At 37.2% G+C, this 11,576-nt stretch overlaps 1 protein-coding gene across 1 annotated transcript; it reads right to left on the reverse strand.

Moving 5' to 3' along the window:
• Positions 1–3,113: 3,113 nt before the first annotated feature.
• Positions 3,114–5,387, reverse strand: LOC137726543 (GATA transcription factor 5-like). Its single transcript, XM_068465475.1, has 2 exons — positions 4,887–5,387; positions 3,114–4,458 (listed from the first exon to the last, which is right to left on the reverse strand). The coding sequence occupies exons 1-2, from the start codon at positions 5,187–5,189 to the stop codon at positions 3,790–3,792; spliced, it is 972 nt and encodes a 323-aa protein (XP_068321576.1). The 5' UTR covers positions 5,190–5,387; the 3' UTR covers positions 3,114–3,789.
• Between the last annotated feature and the right edge of the window lie 6,189 nt (positions 5,388–11,576).

The following is an 11,576-nucleotide window of genomic DNA, read 5'->3' on the forward strand; positions in this document are numbered from 1 at the left end:
TGTTGGTAAATTTTCCAAATATGCTCATTTCACTGCCATTGGTCATCCGTATTCTGCATCCATGGTTGCTCAGCTCTTTGTCGATAATATTTTCAAATTACATGAAATACCTAATTCTATAGTAAGTGACAGAGATCCGGTGTTCTTAAGTAAATTTTGGAAATAGTTTTTTCATCTTCAAGGTTCCTCTTATGCTTCAGTTGTAGTTACCATCCTCAAACAAATGGTCAAACTGAGGTATTGAACATATGTCTTGAAACATTTTTGAGATGCTTTTGTAGCTTGCAATCGAAGAAATGGGTATCATGGCTTCCTTGGGTAGAATGGTCTTTTAACACAAGTTTTCATTCTGCAACCAAGATGACTCCATTTGAAATTGTATGTGGTCAAGCTCCAATAACAGTGCAAGCTTATGAGAATGGCACTACTAAGGTTGATTATGTGGATCAAGCTTTGAAGGACAAGGATCAAATTTTATCTTTACTCAAAAGTAATTTGGAAGCTGCTTGGTGTAGGATGAAGGTTCAAGCTGATAAATAGAGGTCTGAAATGGTATTTGAGGTGGGAGATTTGGTTTATCTGAGATTGGTGCCATACCAACATATATCCTTAGCTTCTCATCCATTTCTTAAACTACAACCAAAATTTTATGGTCCATTTCAAATATTGTCCAAAGCAGTCCTGCAGCTTATAAGCTCAAATTATCAAATCATTCTAAACTTCATACTATATTCCATGTGTCTTGTTTAAAGAAACACTTGGGTTTGGATACACAGCCTACTGTTCCATTGCCTGTCATCATAGATTCAAGTATTCTTCAGGATGTTCTCGTGGCAATCTTGGACAGAAGAATGGTGAAAAGAAACAATTTTGCAGTGATTGAAGTTTTGGTGTACTAGTAGAACTAGGGGTGCAACTTGGGTTGGGCCAATCCGAACCCGTCCATGTCTAACCCGATTTTAAACCCAAAGAATAAGGTTTTTTTTTAGTTATAACCCGTCCAAACCCAACCCAATTTCAACCCGTTCATTAATTAGGTTGAGTTGGGTTGATCATTTGCCCGTCCATCCCCAACCCAACCCAACCCGACTAACCAAACCCAATCTAATCAGATTGTAACCCATATCAATTAATGCTCATACTACACCCAAGTGAGTCAAGTCCAAAAACCAACGAGCTTTCTAATGTTTTTTTTTAATAAACTACCCTTTATAATTACTTAAGCTTTTAGGGAATAAGAGGCTATGATTAGTCAGCCCATATTTTTAGTCTCTAAATCCTAAAGCTTTATAGTAGATGGATTTATAAAATTAAAGTTGGCTAACTTTGATGCTACTTGGCTTAATTTTTTTCAGGAATTCTTGGAAACTAAGTTGTTACAAGGTTAAACTTGAAAAAGTTGGGCAACCTGAACCCAACCCAAGTAAACCCTAACCCAATTAAACCCGAGCCCAAATGAACCCGAATGAAACCCAACCCGAATTCGAGCCCGAATTATAAACGTTGGGTTAGGATTGGGTTGACCTTCCAACCCACCCAGCCTGCCCGAGTTGCATCCCTAGGCAGAACCACTCTAAGGATGATGCTACTTGGGAAAAATATTAGGAGCTCAAGCTTAAGTTTCCAGAAATTGTGCAGTTGTGATAAACTCTGTCAATGTTGTTGAGTTTTTTTTTATTGTATTGTGTTTTAGTTATGTTTTGAGGAAACTTGTGTTTTAAGGGGAGTGGGGTTATTGTTAGGATGTTAGGTGACATCATCTAAGATTGACAAATGTACATTGGATATTAGTTAGTTAAGAGTTAGTTAGAGTTTGTTAGAAGTTGGAGGTCAGTATTAATAGAAGCTTGTAAGGAAATAAAGGAAGTTAATGAATTGTATTGTTGTTTAGTTATACCTTCTCTTTGTGCCACCATTGAAGATGTGGAGCTAGGTTCTCATAAATAGAAAGTTTGTTTACATTCGAATAATTTGAAGTGAGAATCCATATCAAGTCGGGTGGAGGAAATGGTGAAGGTGGTGGAGGAGATGGTGAAGTTAGTGGTAGTAATCGTGAGGGTAATGGGTGGAGAATGTTTTAATGGTGATGGTGGCAACGATGGTGGAAGGGGTGGTGATGGTGCCTGTAGTTGTGGGATGGTGGAGGTGGTGATGGCTATGGTGGTTGAAGGTGATGATGGTGTCAAAAATGTTTTATTGGGGATTCATTGCAAGTATTTTAATGATGATTAGTCATGCCATGTGTGATTTGACCTACACAATCATTTTTTTAACCTCAATTACAGCTCACCATTCTTTCAAATTGGCGTTTCAAGAATCAAGTTTCTTTTGGTCAACTAAATTTTTTAACAAAAACACGAGAAAGATCAAATTTTAAAACAAAATTATAAACTAAATCATATGTTACTAATTGAAAATAAAAACGTTAATTGACACTTAATTAATAATCTAATCATCCACAACCACATCATTTGGTTTACAAAATTTTGTTTAAAAATTTGGTCTCTCTAACATTACCCAATTTCTAATGTTTCAAGATTCCACATCCATCAGCCACTTAGTTTACGGTCTAGTAGCATTCCTCTTCACTTATAAGTGAGAAGTCTTATGTTTGATTCTCGCGAAAGGCAAATTCGAATCAGATTATTGCTAGTCTATTATGAGACTAAGCCTAATTCCTTCTCATTATAAGGCAAAGCTCACCCTTTTTGTTTTAGTATAGATAATATCATTTGTTAAAAAAAAAAATTAAAAAAAAAAAACAAACGATTGAAAGATTCCCCATCCATAAAAAACCGGAAGGTCCAAAGCTCCACTCAAACCCTAAATTTATATCCCCCTTTCTCCATTAATTTTAAACCTGCAAAACAAATTAATAATACCTAATTGGATTCATAGTTTCATGTGATAATAAGAAAATTGGAAGATAGCTCGTCTTAAAAAATTAGGATTTAAATCATGTGTTGAGATCTGTTAGGAATTAAGCCTAATATTAAAAGTTTCGTCAACTATCAATATTTTACATGTGAGCTAAAATTTGTCTTTTTCATTGCTTTAAAAAAAAAAAAAGCAGCAATAAGAAAAAAAGCCCGATTCAACATCAATCAAAAATCAAAACAAGAAAACTTCATACCTGTAAACCCCTTTCAATACTTTTGTGAGCCTAAAAAATTTCAATTCTCTCTCTCACTCAAACTCAAGTTGATTTCTCACAGAACCCTAACAACCTGCTGATCGTGATTTCATGGTTTCATCGCTCCACTCTATGATTTCAATAGACAGTTTCAGTTCGATCCCAGTTCAAATTGGGAGGGACGCTGAATGACCTTTTTCTTTTCTTCCCTTTAGGTCTGAGGACTTCGAACGCAGAATGAGTTAACGTAGAGTTTACGAAACTTAACATTGAGTTTACAAAACTTTTAATGTGAGGATCCCGCACTACCAATTAACGTAGAGTTTACGTAACTTTTAATGTTGGATTTAATTTCTATTTACATAACTTTTAATGTTGGATTTAATTTTTAACAAATTTCATCACAAGGGTTTAAACACTAATTTCTTTTACTACGGGGCCATCTTTCGACTACCGTAACAAGATGGAGACCATTAATTAATAATACAAGAAAAAGTATAGAGCTAAAACCTAAAACCATGGCTAAATTCTAAAAGCTTCCTAAAAGCCTAGTACTACCACCACTACTACAGCCAACCACCAACAAAAATGTACAACACAATTGGGTCCATCCCATTCGATCCGGTTCAAGTGCACTATTCTCTAACTTTAACCCATCAAAAACTCCGAATCATCCGGTTCAACCGCGGTTCGGGCTCGCCAATCTCTTTCCTCTTCCTCATCTCCAACACCTTACGGTGACTATTCGAGTGGACATCACCGGAGAAGGTCGGGCTACAAGCCGGCCTATACTCCGGGAAAAGCCGGCCAGACTTGAACCGAACGCCGCATGCATTACACAACGTTTTAGGACCAAGCGGACCAGTTCTCCATTGTGGAGTCTTCTGAACTTGGCAATGACTACACCTCCGCTGAAACTGTCCCCCAATTGAACCCTCCCCTGTTTGGACCGCCGGTTTTTTCTTTTGTTTCTTAGCCGCCGGTTCACCAACAAATACGTGCATGCTTTGAACCGGGTTGAAGATTAGACAAGGGGTTGAAAATGAAAACCCCGAACCCGAAGAAGAAGAAGGCGACGACGGTGAAGATGAAGAGGACAAGGACCAATCCCGGCTGGCCAGTCTGCAGCGTTTGGTTCTAGGTTTGACCGGAACTTCAAAAGGAAACAGAGAAGCTCTTAATTGAGCCGGTTTGGGTTCCGGTTCAGACCGATTCGCAGGAAGAGCTTCCGGTTTTTGGACACCAATTGTGTGTAATAGAGAGAGGTCCGGAAGAGAATCGTCCACAAAATGAGAAACCCATTCAAGCTCTGCTAAATCATCGTCCTGTAAATTAGCCCAAAACCCAAAATTTAATTTCAAAATGTTACATAATTTAAAAGAGAATTAAACAAAAAATTGTCAATTCAAAAGATTGTTACCGGAACTAAGAGCTGGGTTGCCAGACCGGAGTCGGAGTCAGCCAAGACCGAATTGCTTGAATTGGACTTCAAAAGGAAACAGAGAAGCTCTTAATTGAGCCGGTTTGGGTTCCGGTTCAGACCGATTCGCAGGAAGAGCTTCCGGTTTTTGGACACCAATTGTGTGTAATAGAGAGAGGTCCGGAAGAGAATCGTCCACAAAATGAGAAACCCATTCAAGCTCTGCTAAATCATCGTCCTGTAAATTAGCCCAAAACCCAAAATTTAATTTCAAAATGTTACATAATTTAAAAGAGAATTAAACAAAAAATTGTCAATTCAAAAGATTGTTACCGGAACTAAGAGCTGGGTTGCCAGACCGGAGTCGGAGTCAGCCAAGACCGAATTGCTTGAATTGGAAGTTTCATCATCCACAGAAACTGAGTCTCTTTCTTCTCCTTCTTCTTCAACGTAACCGTCTCCGAATTCGCCATTGGAGAGGTCAAGAAGGTCATCCACTGAAAAATCCTCACAGGGCACACCAGAAATTCCAGTAGCACACCAAAGTTCCTCCAACAGAACATGCTGGGTCGACTTCACGGCCAGTTCTCTGCGCAGACTCGATTTCAAGGCCCTTGCTTCCATGCAGTACTCCATTATTATTATTATTATTATTAGTACAACAAGTATATGTGTAGTAGTACCTGGTGCTGGTGAGAGAGGAAGAAGAAGGAGAGAAGGATGAAAACTGTGGGGCGAGGTGGTGTGGATGATTGATGGGGTCAGCGACTCAGAGTGTGTTGGGTTAAAAGCACTGAAATAAAGGCTGGTTTGTGAGCGAAGCAAGTGCCTGAGTTATTGGTTTCGTGTTTTTATCTCTTTCTCAGTGTCCGTTTCCTATTTATTTTGAATTTTGGAGTCAATTCAACTAAATGAATTATAAATTTGATCCTTCCATTGTAGTGGTGCTTCCACTTTGGACCTCTAATTTTTGTTCGTCTCAAGTTGGTCTCAAATTTATTATTTTTAGCTACACCTTCTGAAACTCGATTTTAGTCTCATTTTATTTCTTATAATTCAAAGGTCGTTCTTTATTCCGTGAAACTCAAAGTTCGCTTTACTTTGCCTGCTAGAACTCGATTTTTATCTCATTACGCCTTTTGAAACTCGATTTTAGTCTCATTTTATTTCTTATAACTCAAAGGTCGTTCTTTATTCCGTGAAACTCAAAGTTCGCTTTACTTTGCCTGCTAGAACTCGATTTTTATCTCATTTTGCCTTTGAAACTTGAAAGTCATCTTTATAAAATTTCAAAATTCGCTTCACATTACCTTAGATCTTTTATTTTCTTATGAGGTTTGATTTGGATGTGTCAAGCTAATCAATTTCTTTTAAACTGGATATACTCTAATTGTTGAATGTAAACACAAAATGGAGATTTATAATCAAATTTATTGCACATGTGACATAGTCTTATTGAGTTTTGTGTCCCACATATATTTTAGGAGTCGATCTATAAGTTTGAAGGAGAAGAGAAAGTCAAGAGTTAAAAGGGAACAAATTCTGAGTTTAAGGGAGCGGTGACTATTAAGCTACAGAGGCAAGATAAGATCAAAATAGTGTTCTAGGGAGTGTAGCTAAGAACAAGCCATTATTTTTAAAGTGCATTTTTGTTCACCACCATAATTATGGTGTATGCTCACCATATCATACACCTAATCATTTGTCATGTATCCTTTAACCTAACTCTAGTTAACTTTCACATTAAATATTACTTTTTCGATTTTGAAAAAAAAATACCAAGGTTAAGTGAAAGGCCACGCGATAGGTGATTACGTATATAGTAAGTATACACCAAAATTTAATGTGGTGAGTTAAAATGCTCCCTTATGTTTATTTGAAAAGATGTTAGTGTTGGTGATTGGGGTAGTCGGACAAATGAATAATTATAATTTAGTATTAAACTTGTTATTCATAAGAGTTGAATTTAAGATTTTTTACTTATAATTAAAAATGAATACTATAGTTTAACAATTAATAAGATTTGAAATGTGTTAAATGAGAACACTGACAACAGTTTGAAAATTTTGATAAGGTTTGTGGTGGGGCAATTAGATGATGCCTTTTGTTTTTTTTATCAAAAAGATTATGCCCTTTTTAAAGTTGGAACATATTGCACTCGCACTTAATCATGTAACACCAAAATGACTTAAGAAACGTGAAAAAAAAAATACTCATATATTATTTTATTAAGTCAATTACTATTTTATTAGTTGAATATCAAAGTGCGCCATAAATAAGATTACAAAATAGAATATTATTCAACAAATAAGAATGTCAAAACGGTTACAAAACTTTAAAAAACTACATTGTGAATGACTTATTATCTCTAAATAACAAAGTTCTCTATTTATAATAAATTAACCATAGTGCCTAATAAGCAAGGAAATGAAAATCTAATTCTAATGGGCTAAGCCCAAATCTAATCACTAAATAAATAACTATTTTCCAACAATTACTATAAAAAAAATAAATGGGTTACTACTAAACGTAAAAACTAGTTTTTGACGGTTTAGATACTTTCAATATGAACTATAAACAACTTCAAACTAGACGGGCTCATTTTGATTTGGTTCGTTTTGATTGTATTTCACTGTCAATACTTTCATGTGGACTTAAGACGTTTGGTTTTCAAAATACATGGGTTATCAAACTTACTTCAGAACTGGTCACGTGCCATTATGTCATAGTGTTTGCACATTTAAAAGTTTATGGACTAATTTGGAACGAAAAAAAAAAAAGATACCAAAGAGAAAAACAAATCAAAAGTTTTAGGGGCAATTCTAAAATAAAATATTTAAATTAAATACTGGGGAGGGGTTGTGACTCGGCGTGTTTTTGGTGTCTGCGCGTGACATATGGCTGTCCGGCTCTGTCCGGCTGACTATTCTAGGTCTCAACGGGTTGGCATGCTTGGCTTATCCGGACCAAGTCCATATCCACATTCCACATTCCACATTCCCATTTGAGCTTGACCATGACCATGCCCACCAATGACCATCATCGCACTGGTTCCATGACCACCAATGACCATCATCGCACTGGTTCCACCAATGACCATGCCCACCAATGACCATCATCGCACTGGATCCTTCGGTTCCAACTTTTTTAAGCCCTCTAAATTGAAAATTCGTATCTTAATTTGAAACCGTTATACCGCGTCATTGTACTGCAATTAAATGATTAATTACAATGGTTTACGAGTTTTTACAAACTTTTACGCAAAGTACTTTTAATCAAAAAATATAAAAACTAATATATACATGTGTGTTATTATTTATTAATTTCATTAATCATCGTTCATGTTCGAAATTTGTTACCATTTAACAATCAAACTATATTTTTCAAAACAAGTAGAATATAAACACAGAAGAGTTCATCCATGTTAAAAGTACTAATTTCATTTTCACATCCGATATAAATCTTAATGGTGACTTATTATGATTAGAGCTCTAATGTTCGATATTCTCTCCAAACTATCAAGAATCAAGAAATTCGAATGTTTGAATGAGCGGTGGGTATTGCCTTGATTGGTGGTGACAGTGGGTTATGCTGGGATTTGGGCGCTAGGATCATTCAAAGTTCAAATTAAACGAAACCAAAGTTTACCATCCAGGAAACTGCAATCATTTAGTCATGGACAGTCGCCACCGGCATTCAAGTTATTTACGAGATTGGGAAGGAATGGGATTACTTGTCTGCGTTAATCGCGCCTCTTTTTCTCCGTAATTTCCAACGTCTTTCCCGCTGTTAAAACTTTCAAATTTGAGGCTAGTGATGGCATTGATTGATAGCTAATCCACCCACTTCCTAAAAAGCTAAAGGACCTCATTTGGCAGCTCGGATTGTACTGATTATTTTAATCAGATAGAATAAATAGTCGTCAAATAGTACTGACTAAATTAGTCCAGCGTTTGGTGCAATATCAAACTAATGACGTAATAAGAGGTTTGATTATATTTTATTTTCTAATAACTTTTTATTAGTATTTTTTGAATGACAATTCAAATTTAAAAAAAAAAACCAAAAAAAAAAATAAATTTCACAAAAAAAAAAAAAAATCAAAACAAAAGTAACCGAGAGAAAAATGAACAGGGAAGACGAAGTGCTCAAAGATTCGAGATCCTTCTGAAACCTGTACCAAAACGAGAATCACAAATTGCTCCATCAAATAGAAAAAAATCACAAAATAAAGGATACAAGAAAGGGAGAGGAAAATTGCAAGAAGAGGAAGACGATGAAGATGAAACAAGAAAACACCCATGAGGAAGATGATGCAATCATGGTGTAAGCAGGAGTGGTTTTGCTGATTTAGGTTTGAATCTCTAGTAGTAGACGCGAAATGACAGAGTAGATGCGAAAGGAGGTAGATTCTCTCCCTTCCCACTTCCCGTGTGTGACATCCCACATCGCCCAGGGGAGTGATCCTTATATGTATATTCCCATCCCTACCTAGCATGAGGCCTTTTGGAAGCTCACTGGCTTTGGGTTCCGTAGGAACTCCGAAGTTAAGCGAAAAGGGGGCTAGAGCAATCCCATGATGGGTGACCCACTGGGAAGTTGCTTGTGAGTTCCCAAAAACAAAACCATGAATGAATGGTAAGCCCAAAGCGGACAATATCGTGCTATGGTGGTGGAGCGGGCCCGGGAAGTGATTCGCCCTGAGCTGGGATGTGACAATTTGGTATCAGAGCCTAACCCTGGCCGTGGTGTGCCGACGAGGACGTCGGGCCCCTAAGGGGGGTGGATTGTGACATCCCACATCGCCCAGGGGAGTAATCCTTATATGTATATTCCTATCCCTACTTGGCACGAGGCCTTTTGGGAGCTCACTGGCTTCGGGTTTCGTAGGAACTCCGAAGTTAAGCGAGAAGGGGGCTAGAGCAATCCCATGATGGGTGACCCACTGGGAAGTTGCTCGTGAGTTCCCAAAAACAAAACCGTGAGGGAATGGTAAGCCTAAAGCGGACAATATCGTACTACGGTGGTGGAGCAGGTCCTGGAAGTGATCCGCCTCGAGCCGGGATGTGACAATTTAGTATCAGAGCCTAACCCTAGCCGCGTGTGTGCCGACGAGGACGTCGGGCCCCTAAGGGGGGTGGATTGTGACATCCCACATCGCCCTAGGAGTGGATCTTGTTAGCCTTATATGTATATTCCCATCTCTATCTAGCACGAGGCCTTTTGGGAGCTCACTGGCTTCGGGTTCCTTTGGAACTCCGAAGTTAAGCGAGTAGCGCTCAAGAGTATTCCCAGGATGGGTGACCCATTGGGAAGTTCTCGTGTGAGTTCTCAAAAACAAAATCATGAGGGCGTGGTCGGGGCCCAAAGCGGAAAATATCGTGCTACAGTGGTGGAGCGGGCCCGGGAAGTGGTCCCCCCTGGGCCGATATGTGACACCGTGCCCTCCTGTTTTGTGTGGTCACGGTTAAGCCACGTCAACATTTTATATTGTTTTTTTTTATAGAGATAATAAGACAAAAATGAATAGTAATATAAAATGTTGACCTGGATTAATCGTGACCACACAAACAGGAGGGCACGAGAAGTGGGAGGGCAGAGAATCTGCTTCCGATGCGAAAAGGGTGCGAAGCGTGTTTTTTAGTTTTGAGGCCGACTAATTATATCGAGTTTTTTTAGCGTACTAACTAGCAAGTATGAGGCGTCCTAATCAATTTGGACTAGATTCGTTAATCCGGCGACTATTTAGCACATAAGTCTCCAAACACCAGCCTCTGTATTATTAATCCTATCTGATACATAATATGGTTTGCCAAACGAGGCCTTTAAGAGTTTATTTGTATCATTTATCTAATAGAGTTAGGGCAACAATACATGTGGGTCTCATCTTTATTAGAGAGATGATACAAATGGTGGTACATATAAATGGTAAAAATAAAATTTTTATTGGAAAGAAGAAATAAACTTATGAAAGCCAAGTGCTCCGGCCCATCTTACATGTTAGAGAAGCACGGTGCTTAATGATAGATATTTTAATCCAATATACAAGGTAGTACACCTCATACTATAATATAAATGCATAAATATTGAAAAATATACCCTAAAGTATGACATATCAACCATTTCATCTACTTATATTATAATACATGGTGTACCACTTTATATTTTGGGTACACATAACATTTTGTAGTCGAACAACATGGACTTCTATGCTTGTAGTTGGCTTTTATTTTATTTCTTTAATAACGATATTTTATACTAATCTACACTAAACAGAAGACTATGCCAAGTATATCTTTTCTACACCAATATTGTCATGTCACATTGAAGCTACCATATGCACTATCAATAACTGAAAAAAATTAATGCTATTTAAATGACTAAGTAACTACTATGAGGTTGGGAGAGAGTACGCGAGGGAGCAGTCTGTTTTTTGGGAGTTTTAATGAAAAGCCCACTGTACTGTTAATTTTAACGAAAAATCACATTTTTACACTAAAATGTCAATTCTAGTACTATTCACTTTACCATGTATTTTGTCCTTATCATTAAAACTCAAAGTTTTCAAGCCCTTTTCATTAGTTTTCCTCTTTTTTTTTTTTTTGGTTAGGGGTATGGTCTCGAGTGATAAAATTACTAAGTAGTTACTATGAGGCTGTGTTTCGTACACAAAAAGAAATTCATGGGAATTAATTTCTCGTGACTTTTTCTAGGGCATGGAAATGCACTTTTTATGGGAAATTTAGATCTGGGTCCAAAAAATCAACATAGTTATTAGGTTAAGTCTAGTATTATCTTTTCTCCACTTTTATTTCTTTTATACTCATATTACATTTTTTAAAAGGGTAAATACATTTTACCACTCAATTTTGAGTCACATAGCAAACTAATAACTCACCTTTTAAATATTGTAATATCATACATCAACTTCTGAATTCGTTGCAATATTAGACCTTCGTTAAAAATCTGTTAAATTAATCGTTAAGTGTTGGTATGGCAAGAAGGAAAAAAACTCTCTCTTTC

This window comes from Pyrus communis, chromosome 2 (assembly GCF_963583255.1).
Source record: "Pyrus communis chromosome 2, drPyrComm1.1, whole genome shotgun sequence".
Lineage (NCBI taxonomy): Eukaryota > Viridiplantae > Streptophyta > Magnoliopsida > Rosales > Rosaceae > Pyrus > Pyrus communis.